The sequence below is a fragment of the Rhineura floridana genome, chromosome 4 (assembly GCF_030035675.1).
Source record: "Rhineura floridana isolate rRhiFlo1 chromosome 4, rRhiFlo1.hap2, whole genome shotgun sequence".
NCBI lineage: Eukaryota > Metazoa > Chordata > Lepidosauria > Squamata > Rhineuridae > Rhineura > Rhineura floridana.
Window position 1 is genome coordinate 149,570,164 of NC_084483.1, and position 18,942 is coordinate 149,589,105.

An 18,942-nucleotide genomic window follows, 5' to 3' on the forward strand; every position below is an offset into this window, starting at 1 on the left:
CCCTTAATGAGTTGGATCCAGACTACCCATGAGTGGAATGAGTGTCCATGGGACATTCCATAGGAGGTGGAACAGAACATAAGAAGAGCCTACTGGAACAGGCCAATGGCCCATCTAGTCCAGCATCCTCTTCTCACAATGGCCAACTAGCTGCCCATAAAAAGCCTGCAAGCAGGACCTGAGTGCAAGAGCACTCTCGCCTCCTGTGGTTTCCAGCAACTGGTATTCGGAAGCATACCACCTATGACTATGAAAGCAGAGCAGAGCCATCATGGCTAGTAGCCATTGATAACCTTATCCTCCATGAATTTGTCTAATCCTCCTTTAAAGCTATCCAATTTGATGGCCATCCTTGACTCCTCTGGGAGCAAATCCCATAGTTTAACTATGTGCTGTGTGAAGAAGTACTTCCTTTTGTCTGTCCTGAATCTTCCAACATTCAGCTTCCTTGGATGTCCATGAGTTCTAATGTAATGAAAGAGGAAGAAAACCTTTTCTCTGTCCACTTTCTCTATGCCATGCATATATCATTTCACCTCTTACTCGCCTTTTCTCTAAATTAAAAAGCCCAGTGCTGCAACCTTTCCTCATAGAGGAGTCACTCCATCCCCTTTTTCATTTTGGTTGTCCTTTTCTGAACCTTTTCCAGCTCTACAATAACCTTTTTGAGGTGAGGCAATCAGAAGTGTACACAGTATTCCAAATGTGGTCGCACCATAGATTTGTGTAATGGCATTCTGAAATTGGCAGTTTTATTTTCAGTACCTTTCCTAATGATTATAATGGAATTTGCCTTTTTCATAGTTGCCACATACTGGGTCAACATCTTCATTGAGCTATCCATTACAGCCCAAAGGTCTTGTTCCTGGTCAGTCACCGCCCATTCAGACCCCATGAGTGAAATTAAGATTTTTTCCTTCAATATGCATCACTTTACACTTGTTGACATTGAATTGCATTTCCCATTTTACTGCCCATTCACTCAGTTTGGAGAGGTCCTTTTGGAGCTCTTTTTGTTTTTAACAAGCTTGAACAACTTTGTAGCATCAGTAAACATGGCCACCTTACTGCTCACCCCTAACTCTAGATCATTTAATAGGGAGAACTGTTAATTTATTCCTACTCTCTGCTTCCTGCTACTTAACCAGTTCCTGATCCACAAGAGGATCTCTCCTCTTATTTCATTACTATTAAGCTTACTCAGGAGTCTTTGGTGAGGTACGTTGTTGAAAGCATTTTGAAAGTCCAAGTACCTAGGGAGGAGATGATTTTCACAAATTTCCCCCCTCCCCCATAGCCCTCTGTGTTGCCCCAAAAGTTGCTCCAGGGGGCTCAGGGGACACCCCTGAACAGTGTGGGAAGTGATGCTGGGGGCTGAAGGGAGAAGAGGTACTCAGTAAAAATAATCTACCCCCATTTCTCCAATGGAGGCATCAACTGGATCTCAGTCTTTTCTGTTCACAGAAGAGCATGTCCGGATCCAACTCATCTTGAAAACAATATCTGATCAATGTTCAAATTCCAAAGGATTTCATTGGTGGTGAGGAAGCTTTTGAGGTGGTCACAATGGAAGCATTCAGATACTCACATTCATCCTTCCCCCATTCTCTCTTATAGTTTCTGGTTTGTTAAAGCCTGCAGCCGTATTGTTTGCAAGTATTACTGAAATGAATTATCACTGGAATATGAAGTTCAACAAACATCTTGCATTCATAATCCTCAGATCTCATTATTTGCATTTATAATTATCAAATATAAATGCTAGTAAGTTTTCACTTAAATACCTGGTTTTTGAAGTGCGCAAGTTTGAGATTTTGAAAAGTTGTCTGGGGGAAAAGCTGACATTTGCGATGACATTCGAACTTTGTGGGTAATAAGCTGATGTTTCTTGGTGAAAAACCCAAGAACAGATACTGTTTGACTGCTTAGTTTGCACTTGTGAATTCAAAATCAAATTTAAGTTTTTAGGTCTTTCTCAGCTCTACATGTAAGTTATCCAAAGAGAGGAAAGGGTGTGTCTGTCTTTTCAGTTCCAGCAATAGAGCAATAAACAGAGCGTAAACTTGGCAGTGACTTGAGTAACTAGAACCATTTTAATGTAAAATGCAATATAGGGATTGACAGGGAAGAAATTATAATAGCACAATTTGTTCCCTATAAGAGTGATGGAGAGAAATTTCATATACTTTTATAAGGGAATATTTGGGTTGCTGTAACTATAACAAATAAATAAGTTGGAAATTGTTGCTGCCTAATGTTAATGTTTGCATGTTGCTTTCTTTGTCGTTCCAATTTTATATTACAGAAGCCTGTTTCACATGTCCTCCACAGTCCTTTTTGTTGCTGCTCTTCACTGAGCTAAACCAAGTTTTGGCTTAGTTTTTCATCTCAGCCACGGTCAAGTTCCTCACTAACCATGAGCTGCAGCCAAGAACAAACACTGGTTCAATTTGTTCTGCTTTCAAGGGTACAGTAATCAGACTGATGTTGCCACAGTGATATAGGAACTGCTTTTCCATGACTTTGTCTCATTCTATCACAGTAAAATGTAAACATCAGAACCATGTGGGAAGGTATAATGAAGGTTCCAATTTCAAAATTTTACTGTTGCAGCATAAGACAAAGCCATGGAGAAGTAGTTCTATGAAGGCATAGATTAGCACAAAGAAAGTGTTTTCAATTATTGTATCTAGGCTGTGACACACTAAGGTAAGGGGCCAGCGTTAGGACTGGGATGAAATTATGTCAGAGTGATTTTAAAACAGCAGCATTCTAGTGGTGTTTTATCTTTCAGCAGCACTAACCTGAGGTTTCTCAACTTAATTTTTCTAGTGTGGTAAAGCACTCCCTGGTCTCTCAAAGCAAGAAGATTGCTGTGGGACTGTGGGTACTTCCTGGGGATTTAACAAATGCCAGAAATGTCCAAAGAAACCAGGTAAGTGTTTTTGAGGTTTGTTTTCATCTCACTATTTTGCACTATAATGTATCATTTAAAAAAATTAACGTAAACATATGAATGTCCTTTTCTAGAGAGGACATGGGCTTATGAATAAAGCTTTGAGTTTTAAAATGAAAGCTTCTTTCTCTCTATGCTTCTGTTATTTTTTCAGGAAGGCAATTAGTGTTTGGCAGTGATAGGAACAGAAACAGCACCCATTTAAGTGATTAGTGTGGTCTTCACAAGCATGGAAGTATGTTCAGTCATGATGCAACTGTTGAAGAAAAGATGTGCTGCTTCATGTATTTGGCTTCAGTCTATATCTCCTTTGTCAATTTGAAAAAAAGTATTTGTGTGCTTACTAATTTCCTATGAAGCTGAGCAAATGTATTCATTCCAAAGATCCCCAATTAGCACTAAGAGGAAACTGAGCAAGCTATTAACACTTTTGACATTTAGCTGGTATCTATGTCTGGTAGTTGACTCATTCACAGGATGCTGATTCAGAGTCGCTTTATTCCCATGACATTTTGACATTTTCCTTGACTAAAGCAGACAGTAATCATATTGAATGAATGTAAGCTTTCCTTGGCATTTTTTATGGTTTTGTGGTTCATGACCTTCCCTAGAGTTTGAAATGTTTTTATAATGCCAATTTGAGACCAAGCTGTGTGTGTATTTTACTAAATGATGATATGCAACATTGTTTAATGCATTTAAGCTTCTCCACAGCAGGCTGAGTTGCATACTCCCAGTATGGCAGGCAGCAGGGGAATGGGTTTTTTCTTGCACCATTGCTGCATAGGCAAGGACTAGCTCATGGGGCCAGTCAGTAGCTGCAGTCTACTCCCAGGAATAGAACCTGGGTTGAAGGCTACCTTTTTGTGGTCTGTAGCCTGGCCTATAAAGGAAAGCCCAGGCCATGGCTGCCACCTATTCTCCTTTTGTCATATTATTCCATGTTGGCTGCTGGTTGCCAGAGCCAGAAAGACATTTTACTCATGGCCATAATTGGCCAGGGATTATGGGGTTTACATCTTCCTTATAGCAAGGCTACCTTTATATATCAGTTTTGTCATATTCATGCTTGTCACAATTTTGGTAGGAGAGGACATTGGATGAGATCCATAGCCTTTGAGGGGATCCTCATAAGGCAGGGGTGGGGGGCCCATGCCATAGCGGGAATCTCACATTGGCAGCTCCTGGTTACACAGCAAGCCAGCTGGGGGGAGATATCGGGTCAGTAGTTAGGCTGGCTGATGGATGGATTAAAGATGTCCCATGTCACATCAAACATTGTATTGTAAACAATAAATTGGTTAACCACACACTTTGCTTCAGACTGTCACTGTTCGCACACACCTGCCTCCACGTCCAAATGATTCCTGTATAACTAACTATTTGAGAGCAGGTTGGAGTATGGATATATAGAAGTGAATAGTTGTAACACGAGAATCCTGCAACATAATGTTGCATTGTATCTGTAGCCCATAAAATCTACGCCATTGGGTGCATTAATACCTGGAAATGGGAAATTCTCTAAATGTTGGACCATTATTTCCTGCTCTCATTCTGCTAAACTTGGCACACAGCTTCAAAATGAGCCTTTAATGACTAATGTAGGTAGAGTGCATCTCATCCTATGGCAGAAAGAATGGTCACACATTTTTGGGAAATGTGACTAGAGATGTAAAAATTCTGCAAATTTGGAAGCCATGGGGGAAAATTGGTTTTTTCCTTTTTTTTCAGAAAAAATGGAATTTTTTGGGAAAATTGAAAAAATGCAATATTAGCACTTGTTACAGATTGAAAGTCACTTTGTTACTTCAGGAACATCAAATGTGATTATGTACAAGTTGGTTTGGCATAAAATTATCACATCTGGTATATTAAAAATACATTTTATTCAAACAATTATTACAAATTGAATTTACTTTTTAAAGATTTTACTTTTTTTTGTAACAAATGGATCTACAAGATCCTGAACTGTAAGGAACACCTGAACTGTAAAGAAATCCTTTCATTTTGCCAGTTTATGAGGAGCAGGCAAAAAACAATTAAAAAGCAGAAGAAACCATCAACATTAATAACAAAGAAAATTATTTATGTCTCTGCTAGTCCTCCACAGTGTCAAGCAGACATAAAGCATCCATTCCCATAAAAAATAACTGAGAAAAAGGGGGGGACCAAGATTCAGTGATGAAAGATTCATCATGCTAAAACATTCCATAATCCATTTTTCTTCATTTTTTTCAATTTTTCAATTTTTTGGAAAAAATGGGGAAAAAAAGAGTTTTTTCCCAATTTTTCCAGTTTTTTCCCCAGGCCTTCACATCTCTAAGTGTGACCTTGAACAATTTTTGGAGGGATGTGCCTGCTAATCATATATAGGCTGTGTATATGCATTTTAACAGGTTGTATCCAATGCTAGTACAGTAGAACCTCAGTGTAACATGGGGGGAGGACAAAGGATGCACCCGCATTATAAGGTTTCCATACTATATACAGTATTATACTCCAGGACATAGTCATACCTGTGGTATATCCGAATCTGCGCAACAGTGACCTGCATTATAGTGAGATTCTACTGTACTACTCAGAGTAGGGCCATTTAAATTAATAGACATGACTAGCTTGGGTCCATTAATTTCAGTGGGTGAGTAAAATTAGGTGGATATGACCCAATGTGTATAATAACTGCAAAATTTCAACAGCATTTATGACTATGATGTAACCCTCATCTGCCAAATTTGGTTGGTTTGACATGGAATTGCCAATGGTGGTTTTAAGCTGGGTTGCAAATCATGCTTTACCTCTAACCATAGTCGCCTGATTCAGTTATCATGGCAAGCTAGACTTAGAGCAGCCTAGAAACAGATGAAGGAATCAGTGTGCGAGAGAGCAGACAAAGAAGGGGAGCATGTGAAATCATTCTACTTTCTTGATCTTCCAAACTATGGTTTGGAGGATTGGATCATCCAGATTGCATCACTGTGTCATCTAATACTATGTTACTAATCCTTTTTTATCTTCACGTTTAGCTTACCCTGGATATAGCCCAGTGGTGGATTGTCCACAAGGTTACAAGAGAATTAATGCTACTTTTTGTCAAGGTAAGATGTTTTCAGCATTTGTTTTGGGCAGGAGTGGGGACCTGTGGCCCTCCAGATGTAGTTGGACTCCAGTTGCCACTGTACCTGACACTTGGCCATGCTGGCTGAAGGAGATAGGAGTTACAGTCCAACAACATCTGGAGGGCTGCAGATTCCCCATCCCTGGTTTTGAGTAATTCTTCTGAGCTAAAATAAATAACATACATTTCTCCATTTATTTAATTGGCATAATATGAATAAAACATTTCTAGCTGAAGGACCAGGTCCGCAGCCTCGGGGTCATTCTTGACTCCAGGCTGTCCATGGAGGCTCAGGTCTCAGCGGTGAGTCGGGCAGCTTGGTATCAATTACATCTGATACGGAGGCTGCAACCCTACCTTTCTGTTCATCTGCTCCCACAGGTGATACATGCCCTGGTCTCCTCTCGCTTAGACTACTGTAATGCACTCTACGTGGGGTTACCCCTGAAAACGGTCCCGAAGTTACAGCTGGTACAGAATGCGGCAGCGCGCTTCATCAAGCGCAGCCATCGCCGTGACCATGTCACCCCAGTGTTAATAGATCTTCACTGGTTACCAGTTGTCTACCGGGCTCAATTCAAGGTGTTGGTGTTGACCTTTAAAACCCTATACGGTTTCGGCCCAGTCTATCTGAAGGAGCGCCTCCAGAATCACCAATTATGCCGCCTGACAAGATCAGCCTCACAAGACCTTCTCTAGGTCCCACCGGTTAAAACAGCTAGACTGGTGCGGACCAGAGAGAGGGCATTCTCGATTGTGGCCCCCACCCTCTGGAATTCCCTTCCTTTTGATCTCCGACATGCTCCCTCCCTGATAGGTTTTCGCCAAGCCTTAAAAACCTGGCTATTCAGGCGGGCCTATGGGATTGGGGAGGATTAATTTTTATGAGGTTTTAACTGGAACTGGTTTTAAATTGATTATGATTATGTTTGCTGGTATATTATGTTGTATATTATGTACTGTTTTATTGTTGTAAGTCGCCTAGAGTGTCCACTAACCTGGACAGATAGGCGACCAATAAATAAAATTTATTATTATTATTATTATTATTAGCTGTTTCATTTGCAGGAAAGGATGGTGTTCATTGTAATTAATTAGAAAATATTGGTACCTTAATGAATGAAATTACTCAAGACTTATATGGATCAACTTGAGCAATATGATTTATAATTTAAAATATTTATAGCCCACCTGTTCATTGCCAATAACAGCACCCAAGACAACATGATTGAAATCAATACACACTGACACACAACATAAGATGGGTGGGTTTGGGAACAATCTGGGAGTTCACACAAACCAAAAATTAACTGAGTCCATAGACTCATAGTAATAAATTAGTTATATATCTCATTATGAAATACCACCAGGAAGTGGATCTCCATGGTAAAGAAATGCCAGCATCTGGGTGTCTATGGAGAAGGCCGTCTTCTGCGTACCTGATATCTGCTCACTGAGCTTCTGATAGTGGTGGAACATGCAGAAAATCATTCTCTGATGATCTGAGTGGGCAGGCAGGATCATGTTGGAGGAGAAGGTCTGTCACATTCTGGTCCTAAATCATTAGGGATATAAAAGTAATGACAGGCACTTTGAATTGACCTCAGAAATGGAAAACAATGGTAGTAACAGTTAAGCCATATGGTACAAATAAGATACCATTTAAAACTACTGTTTCCTGTGTTATAAGGTACATCAAACAGAATCACAAATTATAAAAGAGAACACATGCTAGAGACGAGGAGGTTTATGCATCACTAGTGAAGGTGGCCTTAATCTATAGAATAGGAAAACTACTTTCAGAGAAAATATTTCAGGTGCTGTACATTCAAAGCAATTCCATGGCCATCCTGGTCCTGCCATCAAACAGTTAGTATTACATTCAGGTCAGCTGAAAGAAAAGAATGCTTTCTTCCCTCCTGCAGAACATCTAACTCCCCATCCTTGATATATCTTTAACCATCTAATTGCTGTAACATTTCTTTAATCAAAAGCCTCTTCAGTTTACAAACCATATGTGGTACCAGCATCATTAACAACCACCTTCTGATTATTTCATTTCAGTGAACTAATAAAATGAAATAAATCTCTAACTGATGTGTGTATGAACAACAAAGAACCATCTGTTTGCATTTTAAATTTGAATAGTTTAGTACATCAAAGGCTATCTAACTAAGATTTCTCTCCTCCTTCAGCTGTGTAACAGTTATCTCTCAATGTAATAAATATTTTGCTTATACATACACAGAGACCTCTTAAGTTGCTAACTTGCTGCGAAACCCAAATGAACATGAGCATATTAGACTTCATATTTTGAAATCCCAATAGGATGAAGGACAATAAACATGTTTTAAATAATAAATACATTAATCTCTCTCTGGTCAAAACATACCATACCATGCAGCTTCTATTAGCTTCTGTCTGAGCACAAAATATATTGGTATTGTTATGAGCATGGGGGGGCTGGAATGGATGATTTCTGTGGGTCACCTTTCCAGCCTCTGATTTGGAATCCTATGCCTGGGAGGCTGGCTCCGCTAGCCAGATGAATCTCCTTTGTTAATCAAATAGAGTGGCCAGGTAGTTAATGGTCCTATTTAGTTGCCCCGGCAACTGGTGAAAGGGGCTAGGAAGATCCTTTTGTCATTTTAAACTCTACAGGAGAGCCTTCCCCCCACTCCTGGCAGCCAGCAGAGGTGTGGGCTGGTAGTTTCGGTTGTGTTCTAGAAGATGGCTGGGGCTGCAGGCATGGAGAGAGGCTGGCTCCCTGCATCATTGTGATAGGATGCCCTGCAGCCGGATGGAAAAGCTGGATATTAGACTGCTGATGCTTTGAATCCCTCCATCCTAAGCTCAGGTTGCAATGTGTGTAAATAAATAAACCATATTCCATAAAGACACCGCAGTCTCCACTGACCTTCTTCCCAAAGGAAACCAAACCCTAGATGGGCGCAGGAACCCCCCGGAATCTCACCGCTCGGAGATTGGGAGGGGGCTCGCAGCAGTATTATTGAGCACTGAGTTAACAGTCTTTAAGGGGAGATTTGATTGCAGTATTATCTGCTCATGCAGTATACCATAACATATTTTTCAAATCTACAGAGAATATCTCTTCTCCCAATACTTTTGAGCAATCAGAATCAAACCAATATGTCATATTTGCATGAATAGCAGCTTGATAATACTTACTGATATCTGGAAATACAATACCTCCATTATCAATGCTATTTGACATTGTTTTAAAAATGACCCTTCCTTTCTTACTGCTTGAGACAAAAGCATCGCTTCATTTTTGCCAGAGGAAAAACAAAATTTTGGAAGGATTATCCTCTTAACCAATTTTACCCATCCATGATATCCTTATTTTAGACTATTAGTGGATTTCTTCTTAACTTCTGAAAAGAATTTTTGATTATTAATAACTTCTTGGCTAAGATCAGAAGAGATTAAAACACCCGGTCAATCTCTTTTTGTTTGAACAACCCTGAACAAGTTAGTATCATCAGCAAATATGGGCACCTCACTGCTCACCTCAGGTCTAGATTGTTTATGAACAAGTTAAAAAGCATAGCTCTCAATACTGATCCTTGGGGGACTCCATTTTCTACATCGCTCCATTGGGAGAACTGTCAATTTATTCCCGCTCTCTGTTTCCTGTTGCTTAACTCCTGTTGCTGATACATATAGTTAATATTGTCTACACTGACTAGCCTTGGGGGCTTTGGCAGGAATCTTTCCAGCCCTGAACTGGATGCTGAGGATTGAACCTGGGACCACCTGTGTGCAAGACAGATGCCCTACCACTGAGCTATGGCTCTTCCCAATATCTTTCTAGGGCAGTGGTTCCCAACTTTTATGAATACGGGACCACCTCTGGAACCTCAAAAAAATTCTTGACCCCCACTTGTTAATTGTTGCTCCCCCTCCTGTTGCTACTCTGGCCATAACCATGATTTGCATGCAGGTGGAGAAACAGGCAGAAGAGAGAGAAATCTGCCTGGCAGGAAATGGTTCGTGCAAGCCTATATGCAAAATCAAAATAGGAGCAAACTTGGGCACCAGGAGTGAGAGCAGTGAGTGTGAATGGGCAGAGAGAGAAGAAAAAGGGAGATAGACATGATGTAAACAAAGGGGACAGGGTTAGAAGGAGGAAATACATGTCAGGTTGTGGGTGGGGGAGAGGTTTGATGGGTCAAAAGAAGGCAGCAAGTAAGAGGTGGTGGTAGCTCGAAGTGAAGAGGAGCAGCCACATGGGAGGGAGGGCACTCAGGACATGAGGACAGGGAGGGGGAGGGAAGGTTGGAGTAAAGTGGGCTGTGTGTTCTAGGTGCTTCCTTTTTTGGAGTGACCTGTGGTGGCAGTGAGACCCCAAAACAAATGCATATGGTCCCACTTATCTTCTTTCCCTCACTCCTGGCTCCTGCCCTCTTACACAAAAGGGAGGGTGTTTCCGCAGGAGGGGGAAGAGGGAAGTAGAGGTGAGCGTGAAATCCTCCTCAACTGCCACCTCTTTCTCTCCCCCTGTTTCTGAGGCAAAGGGATGAGGAGTGACCTCCCCTTCTTTTCTCTCCCTCACCCTCCTCTATCACCATCACCTTCTCCTTAGCCTGGTAATGGCTTGTATGAGACAAAGGAAATGCACAGGGAGGGGAGAGTGTGCTGCCGCTGCTGCTTGCCTCTTGCCTTTTTCTCTGTTGTTCGCGTTGCAGGTGTCTGGTGGGTTGTGGGAAGGGAATGTGAGAAGGCCAGAGGACCCCCCTCTTCTACACACAAACACACACATACACCTCCCACTCAGTACATATTCACCACCATGTCTACACTCTCCTTCTGCTATTGCTGCTGCCACCGCCAGTCTTCACTGCATGCAAAGGCTAAGACTACCCTTCTCCATAAGGGCTTAACGAGCTGGGAGCTCAGGAAGAACAATCAGCCGTTGATCTCTTTGAGAGAGGAGGTGAGGAGCTGGGAAAAGTTGCTCGCACTTGTTCAGTTTGTTTCAGCCATTCTGAAGACTTTTTAAATAAATAAATAAATCCTCCCTTGGCTCTTCACACCACACCCCCCAGGTTGACTTCATGGCCCCCAGGTTGGAACCCACTGTTCTAGGGTATGAGACCCCAGAAAGCCATTGCCAGTCTGTCAGAATAGGCAAAACTGTGTTAACCAGACAAATAGTAAATGGTGTAAGAAAGCTTCCTATGTGATCATATATTTGGAAAAAATAAAAGGGCCAATAAACTACAAATAAAATAAAAGTAAAATACAAATAAACTAGATCAGACATAAAATAAGCTAAGATTTAGGCAGCAGGAGCAGGCTCCAGGATAATGTGTTTCTTTATTAACCCCCCTTTGTCTCATGCAGCAGCCTCATATGGATACTGAGGGGTGGGGGGTCCAATATGGTAATGAACCATCATTCATAAAGTGCTTTTTAAAAGATGTGTTTTTAAATTTGTATATTTGTTTTTAATGTTTTTAATTGTTGTAAACTGCCCAGAGAGCTTCGGCTAAGGGGCGATATACAAACGCAGTAAATAAATAAATAAATTCTTCCCAGCCCATTTATGTCTTGTGTCCCAAGCACAAGCAAAAAAAACCTGAGGGCCAAATTATTCATTCATTCATCATTCATTCATTGGTGATCACTCGTGGCCGAGTAAGATTGTCTTCCAAGATAAGGTCTTTAACAGTGGGTCCGTCAGTGACTGTGGAGGCCAATTCTGGATCTGCACAGCCTCCCACAGTGCGGACATAGGTTTCCAGATGGATTTGCTTGGAAGACGCCTGTACGTGAATTTGTTTTATGTGGGGAGATCGGCGCACGACGAACAACACACAATCTTGACAGAAAAAGGCTTTCATCCAATGGCATGGGATACCACGACGATTGGAAGTCTTTTATCTGCTGCAGCCTTCATCCGCCTTCACAGCTGTTGTAACATACGCATTGTTATCCTCCACCTGTTCTGCCGTTGAGGACTTTCTTGGATCGTTCTTTGTCTGGTTCCTCTCTCTTGACCTTACTGCCATGGGTGACCCCGCTGGGAGTACATGACTCCAGACGGTATCGCTCGCAGGGTTCATTGGAACACGAAAGCCCACTCACCACTAGAAGGTGACAATCCAGCGAGGGGGGGCAAATTATACGTTACAACAGTAAATGCATGCTTAGATTTGCTATTTTATTTTGAAGAAAAAGCAAGTGTAGGCCCTGATCCAGACTGTGCTCCATATTCATACTTGGGCCCATGCTTATTTCCTCCTAGAAATTTGCCTCCATCATAGCGCACAATGTTTATCTGTGCCTCCTGCCTTTTGAAGGCTCCATGGCAGATTTCTGTTTCTTTGTCAGTTTTCAATAACAGGGAAATTCCCAAACTCTGACAGGTTGTTTTTGTTTTCCTACAAAGTCCCTATGACTTTTTATAATGACAATATAGAGAAATAAAATTAAATAACTCAGTACAACTCAGTGGTGGAGGATGTCCACCCATAGTTGATTTTACTTAAATGTTTCTACTTAAATGTTAAACCACTTCTACAGTCATAGTTGTAGACTTTGATTTGGCATTAAGTCTGGTCAGCGTTAACATAAGTGCAGATGTAATCCATAGTTAGCCATAGTTAACTCTGAAACTGAATGGGAGAGTAAATACCCACAGGAGGGGAGGATTGCGGACTTCCGGGAAGGGTGACTTCGCTTGTGCCTGCTTTTTGAGACGACCTCTCGTCTCAGAAGAAGCTTTTTCAGTTTTAAAATCAGTCAGAACATTCTTTTTGACTGGTAAAGATTTTCTCCCGGGCAGGGAGAAACGTAGAGATTAACCACAGAAGCCTGTTTTTGTTGGGAGGACTGGATTTCATTAATTTATGAGAGAAGGTTCAGCCAGCAAATGCCGGACGGACTTCCAACAAGCTCTAACTGATTAAGCGACACGTTTATCTTTTCTTCAAAGAAAAACGGACTTTAACAGGCAAGCATCCTACTTTCTATTTTTTTTTCACTTGGTTTAAATCGTTGCAGCAAAAAGAGATTTGTCAATGAATCAGCTATAAAGAATTTCTGGGTGAGTTATAACTCTTCTCTTTTATTCACGAAATTAAGGAGGAAAGAAATTGAAAAAGCTTATCTTTGTTTTTATTGCAAAAAGCTGGCCTGGAAGTGCATTCTAAAGATACAAACGGAAGAGGGATTTCTATTTCAAGGAGGGAAAAAAAATAAATTTGATTTATGAACTTTGGAGTATTATATGTCCGGGACTATTTTCTTTTTGGTCTATTTCATTTTGACGAATCTGCTTGTTCACGACGCCACTAACTGTTTTGAAGCTGGGAACTAAATTTGTTTTGTATTCCTGAACAAATAAGAGATAAGGCAGGCTGTACTGTCTACGCTGTGATGTCATCAAGCCTGGAATAGTAACCCAATTGTGGCTGAAATAATTTTTGTTTTCGTGGTTTTAAGAATGGCAATCAGGAAAGTGGCTGAGACCATGGAAGAAATTATGTTTCAGAAAATAATGGATGAGATTGAGATAACGAAACAAACCCTGAGACAGGGTAGACAGGAGATGAAAATTGAATTAGGCAAAATGACGCAGGAGCTTAAAGAAATAGGGGATCTTGTGAGAGAGGAGATTGATGAGATTAGAGATGAGAAAAGAAAAATTAAAGGGAAGATACAAGCCCTGGAGATTGGAACAAATGTGGAATTGGAAAAAGATCTGGAGTTTATGGATATTAGAAACAAAGTTTACTGTTTGGAATTCAACGTTGTCTCTGAAGAAATTAATGAAGATATTAGAGAAAGTTATCAATGTCTTGGATAATTTTCTGGACTGGAATGATGTGATGGAGCTTGACATAGAAAAAATCTATGGAATTAACTACAGATATGTGACAATGGAAAAATTCTCAAGAGATGAGCCAGTGCATTTTGTAAAAAAGAACAGAGACATGACTTTACAACAATATTTCAGCAACATATTCAGAATTGATGGCAAGGAAATATTTGTGATAAAGGAAATTCCCATCAGACTCTTACTATATGACTATGGCTATGACAGCAAGATTAATATGGGATACTGATAATGGAAGAATGGATACTGAAATTACTGGACTGAACAGGACTATTGAAGATGGAAGATGGAATTAATATTGATAATGGAAGAATGGCTATTGAAATTATTGGATCTAACAGGTTTGATGAGATGGATTAATCTATATGTTTATTTGGACTATGGCTATGACAACAAGATTATTATGGGATACTGATAATGGAAGAATGGCTACTGAAATTACTGGACTTAACAGGATTATTGATAATGGAAGAATGGCTACTGAAATTACTGGACTTAACAGGATTATTGAAGATGGAAGATGGAATTAACACTGATAATGGAAGAATGGCTATTGAAATTATTGCACCTAACAGATTTGAACGAGATGGATTAATCGACATGTTTATTTGGAGAAAAATTGAAAGATATATCTCTCAAGGAATTGAAACCTCTCTTTGACTTTTTGTGGAAAGAATAAAGTAATGTTTATGAGATTTGATGATTAATTAAGATAACTACTGGAGGAAAGTGATTTTATAATATAATTTAAGAGACAGGATTGTTATATATTGTAGACCTATAACTGATCTGCGACAAATCGGAAGTCAACATTTTATTTTATTGTTTAATTATTTTTGTTTTGTTTTGTTTTTTGTCTTTGAAAATTTGAATAAAAATTAATGATAAAAAAAAGGAGGGGAGGATTGCCTAACCATGGTTAGGAAATTAGGAAGCATCACATCTGTGGTGGGGGAGGGATCATATCCCCACTGCTTCCTCATTAATAAATAATTCACACTTTAGATAAGTCATGCAGAACGCTATTCCTCACTGGTATTTCACAAGTTCTCATTGTTCTTTGATGAGCAGCAGTTCTTGACCAAATTTAAAACCATGCCTACAGATGCGCTCTAATAGAATTATTGAGGGTGGGAGAAATCACATGTGAGGCACTCTTGTGCTAGTTCGTAAAGATCTGATTTTCTTAAGGCAGAATAGAAATAGCAGAAAAAAGACATTTATTTATTTATTTTTATTATACTTGTATACCGCCCCATAGCCAAAGCTCTCTGGGCGGTTTACAGTAACTAAAAACAAATACAATTTAAAATACATCTTTTTAAAAAACAATTTAAAACACAATTTGAAAATTTAAAACAATATAAAACACATGCTAAAATGCCTGGGAGAAGAGGAAAGTCTTGACCTGGTGCCGAAAATATAACAGTGTTGGCGCCAGGCACACCTCGTCAAGCTGATCATTCCAAAATTTGGGGGCCACCACTGAGAAGGTCCTATCCCTTGTTGCCAGACTCCCAGCTTCCCAAGGAGTAGGCACCCAGAGGAGGGCCTTTGATCTTGAACGTAGTGTACGGGTGGGTTCGTATCGGGAGAGGCGTTCCATCAGATATTGTGGTCCCAAGCCGTGTAAGGCTTTATAGGTCAAAACCAGCACCTTGAATCAAGCTCGGAAACATACAGGCAGCCAATGTAAGTGGGCCAGAATCAGTTTTATATCTTCCGACCATCTGGTCCCTGTTACCAATCTGGCCGCTGCATTTTGCACAAGCTCAGTTTCCGAACCGTCTTCAAAAGCAGCCCCACGTAGAGTGCATTGCAGTAATCTAATTTGGAGGTTACCAGAGCATGGACAACTGAAGCTAGGTTATCCCTGTCCAGATAGGGACGTAGTTGGGCCACCAACCAAAGTTGGTAGAAGGTACTCTGTGCCACCAAGGCTACCTGAGCCCCAAGTGACAGAGATGGTTCTAGGAGAACCCCCAAGCTACGAACCTGCTCCTTCAGGGGCAGTGCAACCCCATCCAATCAGAAGAACCACCCACTAGCAGCATCTCAGTCTTGTCTGGATTGAGCCTCAGTTTATTAGCCCTCATCCAGTCCATTGTCGCAGCCAGGCACCGGTTCAGCACATTGATAGCCTCACCTGAAGAAGATGAAAAGGAGAAATAGAGCTGCGTGTCATCAGCATACTGATGGCAATGCACTCCAAAGCTCCGGATGACTGCACCCAATGGTTTCATGTAGATGTTCAACAGCATGGGGGACAGAACTGACCACTGCAGAACCCCATACTGGAGAGTCCAGGGTGCCGAGCAATGCTCCCCAAGCACCACCTTCTGGAGGCGACCTGCCAAGTAGGAACGGAACCACTGCAATGCAGTACCTCCCACACCCAACTCAGCCAGTCTCCCCAGAAGGATACCATGGTCGATGGTATCGAAAGCTGCTGAGAGATCAAGGAGAATCAACAGTCACACTCCCCCTGTCTCTCTCCCGACAAGGTCATCATACTGGGCGACCAAGGCTGTTTCTGTGCCAAAACCAGGCCTGAAACCCGACTGAAATGGATCCAGATAATCAGTCTCATCCAAGAGTGTCTGGAGCTGGCCCGCAACCACACGTCCAAGGCCCTCGCCCAGGAATGGAACATTTGCTACCGGCCTATAGTTATTAAGATTTTCTGGGTCCAGGAAGGGTCTCTTCAGGAGTGGTCTCACTACTGCCCGTTTCAGGCAGCCAGGGACCACCCCCTCTTGCAGAGAGGCATTAATCACCTCCCTTGCCCAGCCGGCTGTTCCATCCCTGCTAGCTTTTATTAGCCAAGAAGGGCAAGGATCCAGCACAGAAGTGGTTGCACAAACCTGTCCAAGCACCTTGTCAACGTCCTCAAGCTGCACCAACTGAAACTCATCCAAGAAATCGGGACAAGGCTGTGCTCTGGATACCTTGCTTGATTCACCTGCTATAAAACTGGAGTCTAAGTCCTGGCGGATGCTAAAGATTTTATCCTGGAAGTGCCTAGCAAATTCATTACAGTGGTACATGCTATGGTAACCTCGCGTCTGGACTACTGCAATGCGCTTTACGTAGGGCTACCTTTGAAGACGATTCGGAAGCTACAGCTAGTGCAAAATGCAGCGGCCAGACTGCTAACAAGAACTAAGCGGTCTGAGCATATAACACCTGTGCTAGCCCGTTTGCACTGGCTTCCAATATGCTTCCGGGCCAGATTCAAAGTGTTGGTACTTACCTATAAAGCCTTATACGGCGCAGGACCACGATATCTGTCGGAACGCCTCTCCTGATATGAACCGGCCCGTACACTACGGTCTACTACGAAGGCCCTCCTCCAGGTTCTGACTCATAGGGAAGCCCGGAGAGTGGTGACAAGATCTAGGGCCTTCTCAGTGGTGGCCCCCGAACTATGGAATGGTCTTCCCGAGGAGGTGCGCCTGGCGCGACACTATCATCTTTTCGGCGCCAGGTTAAAACCTTTCTCTTCTCTGAGGCATTTTAATTCCTGTTAATTCTAAATTATTATATTTTGATTTTAGACTGTACAGTTTTTTGTACAGTTTTGTATTGTGATATACTGTATTGTGTTATTTTTATTGTATTTTTAATGTTTACCGCCCAGAGAGCTGTTGCTAGTCGGGCGGTATATAAGCTTAATAAAATAATAAAATAAATAATAAAATGGTTCTACCATGTCCCTGGGGCCAGAGTGTAATAGCCCCCGGACAATTCTGAAGAGCTCCACTGGGCGGCAGATTAATGATTTGATAGTGGCAGCAAAATATTGTTGTTTTTTTGCTGCCCTTACTGCCCCTAGATACAGCTTACCATAGGCACTTACCAGTGTATAATTGGATCCACTAGGAGTTCTTCTCCATCTGGAAAATGAACATTTTGGCCAGGCATTAAATGACATTATATTTGCATTACAAACAAACTGAAGCAGAAGCTTGTATGAAAATGCTCCATACCCCTTTCCTTCTTAAAAAAAAAAAAAAACTAAGATAAGGAAGAATTATTAGGTGTGGGGCAAGCTTACAGTGTGGATGATTTAAAAAAAAGTGTAGCCATGGTTAATTGTCCAATTAGTTTTCAGTGTTTTGTGGAATTGCTGTTCATTGTGACACAGACTTCCAGATTGGAACAGTTTCCTCTTCCCTCCCCTCCCCATGCATGAATTTTTTTTAAAAAAATATGTGGAAACAGCTTTGTTAGCTGTGGAGATAAAAATAATGATGTGATCATTTGAAGTACAAATCCAAACACCCAGCCAGCATGTGCTAGCTGGGGTTGATGGACATTGTAGCCCAAAACATCTGGAGGGCACCAAGTTGGGGTAGACTGGATTCTAGATTATGATTATGAGAAAGATATCTTTAAGAATTCTAGCATTCTTAATAGCTCTGGACTTCTCAGGAAGGCTGATACTGAACCATTTTTGGTGATAAAATTTACAGCCTTAAAAGCTGTATTGAAATAGTTTTCCAAATAGGGAGTCAGAAATTACTAACAGATGACTTGTGCATGGCTTACTAAAAATGAATGTTATTCTTTACAAGGAGATTGTGGGGAAGTGACTATCCCAGGAAGAAATAATGTGACTTGATGGTTAGGCAATCAAGTCTGCAATGACAGTTAGGCATGGGTTTGCAAATGGTGGTTTGGTGTAACAGTGGTTAGTATTAATATCTGTACCGATGCAATTCTAACCATTGTTTGCTCTGAGACTGAAAAAAAGGGAATGCCCTTGTGAGGAGGAGGAGGAGGGAGGAGGAGGAGGAAGAGCATGTGAGTCCACCAAATGCTTTGATTGCTTAAACTTAGGCAATCAGGAGGTTGATCCTCAATGACATCATGGTGCAGCCATCTGATGAATCCTATGCAAAGACAAACCATCATCATCCATCATGGAGTCTCCATTGTAAAAGGATTTAGAACAATTGTGTTAAAGGATCAGTATTTGAGCCACAGTGATAGTAGGCTTATATG

At 41.2% G+C, this 18,942-nt stretch overlaps 1 protein-coding gene across 1 annotated transcript in view; it reads left to right on the forward strand.

The window, feature by feature from the left end:
• LTBP1 (latent transforming growth factor beta binding protein 1) overlaps positions 1-18,942 on the forward strand; it is a 366,037-nt gene that overhangs the window by 176,470 nt on the left and 170,625 nt on the right. Inside the window, exons 10-11 of the mRNA XM_061626114.1 lie at positions 2,833-2,935; positions 5,980-6,051. Coding sequence (XP_061482098.1) covers positions 2,833-2,935; positions 5,980-6,051 — 175 coding nt within the window. The remainder of the gene's footprint in view (positions 1-2,832; positions 2,936-5,979; positions 6,052-18,942) is intronic.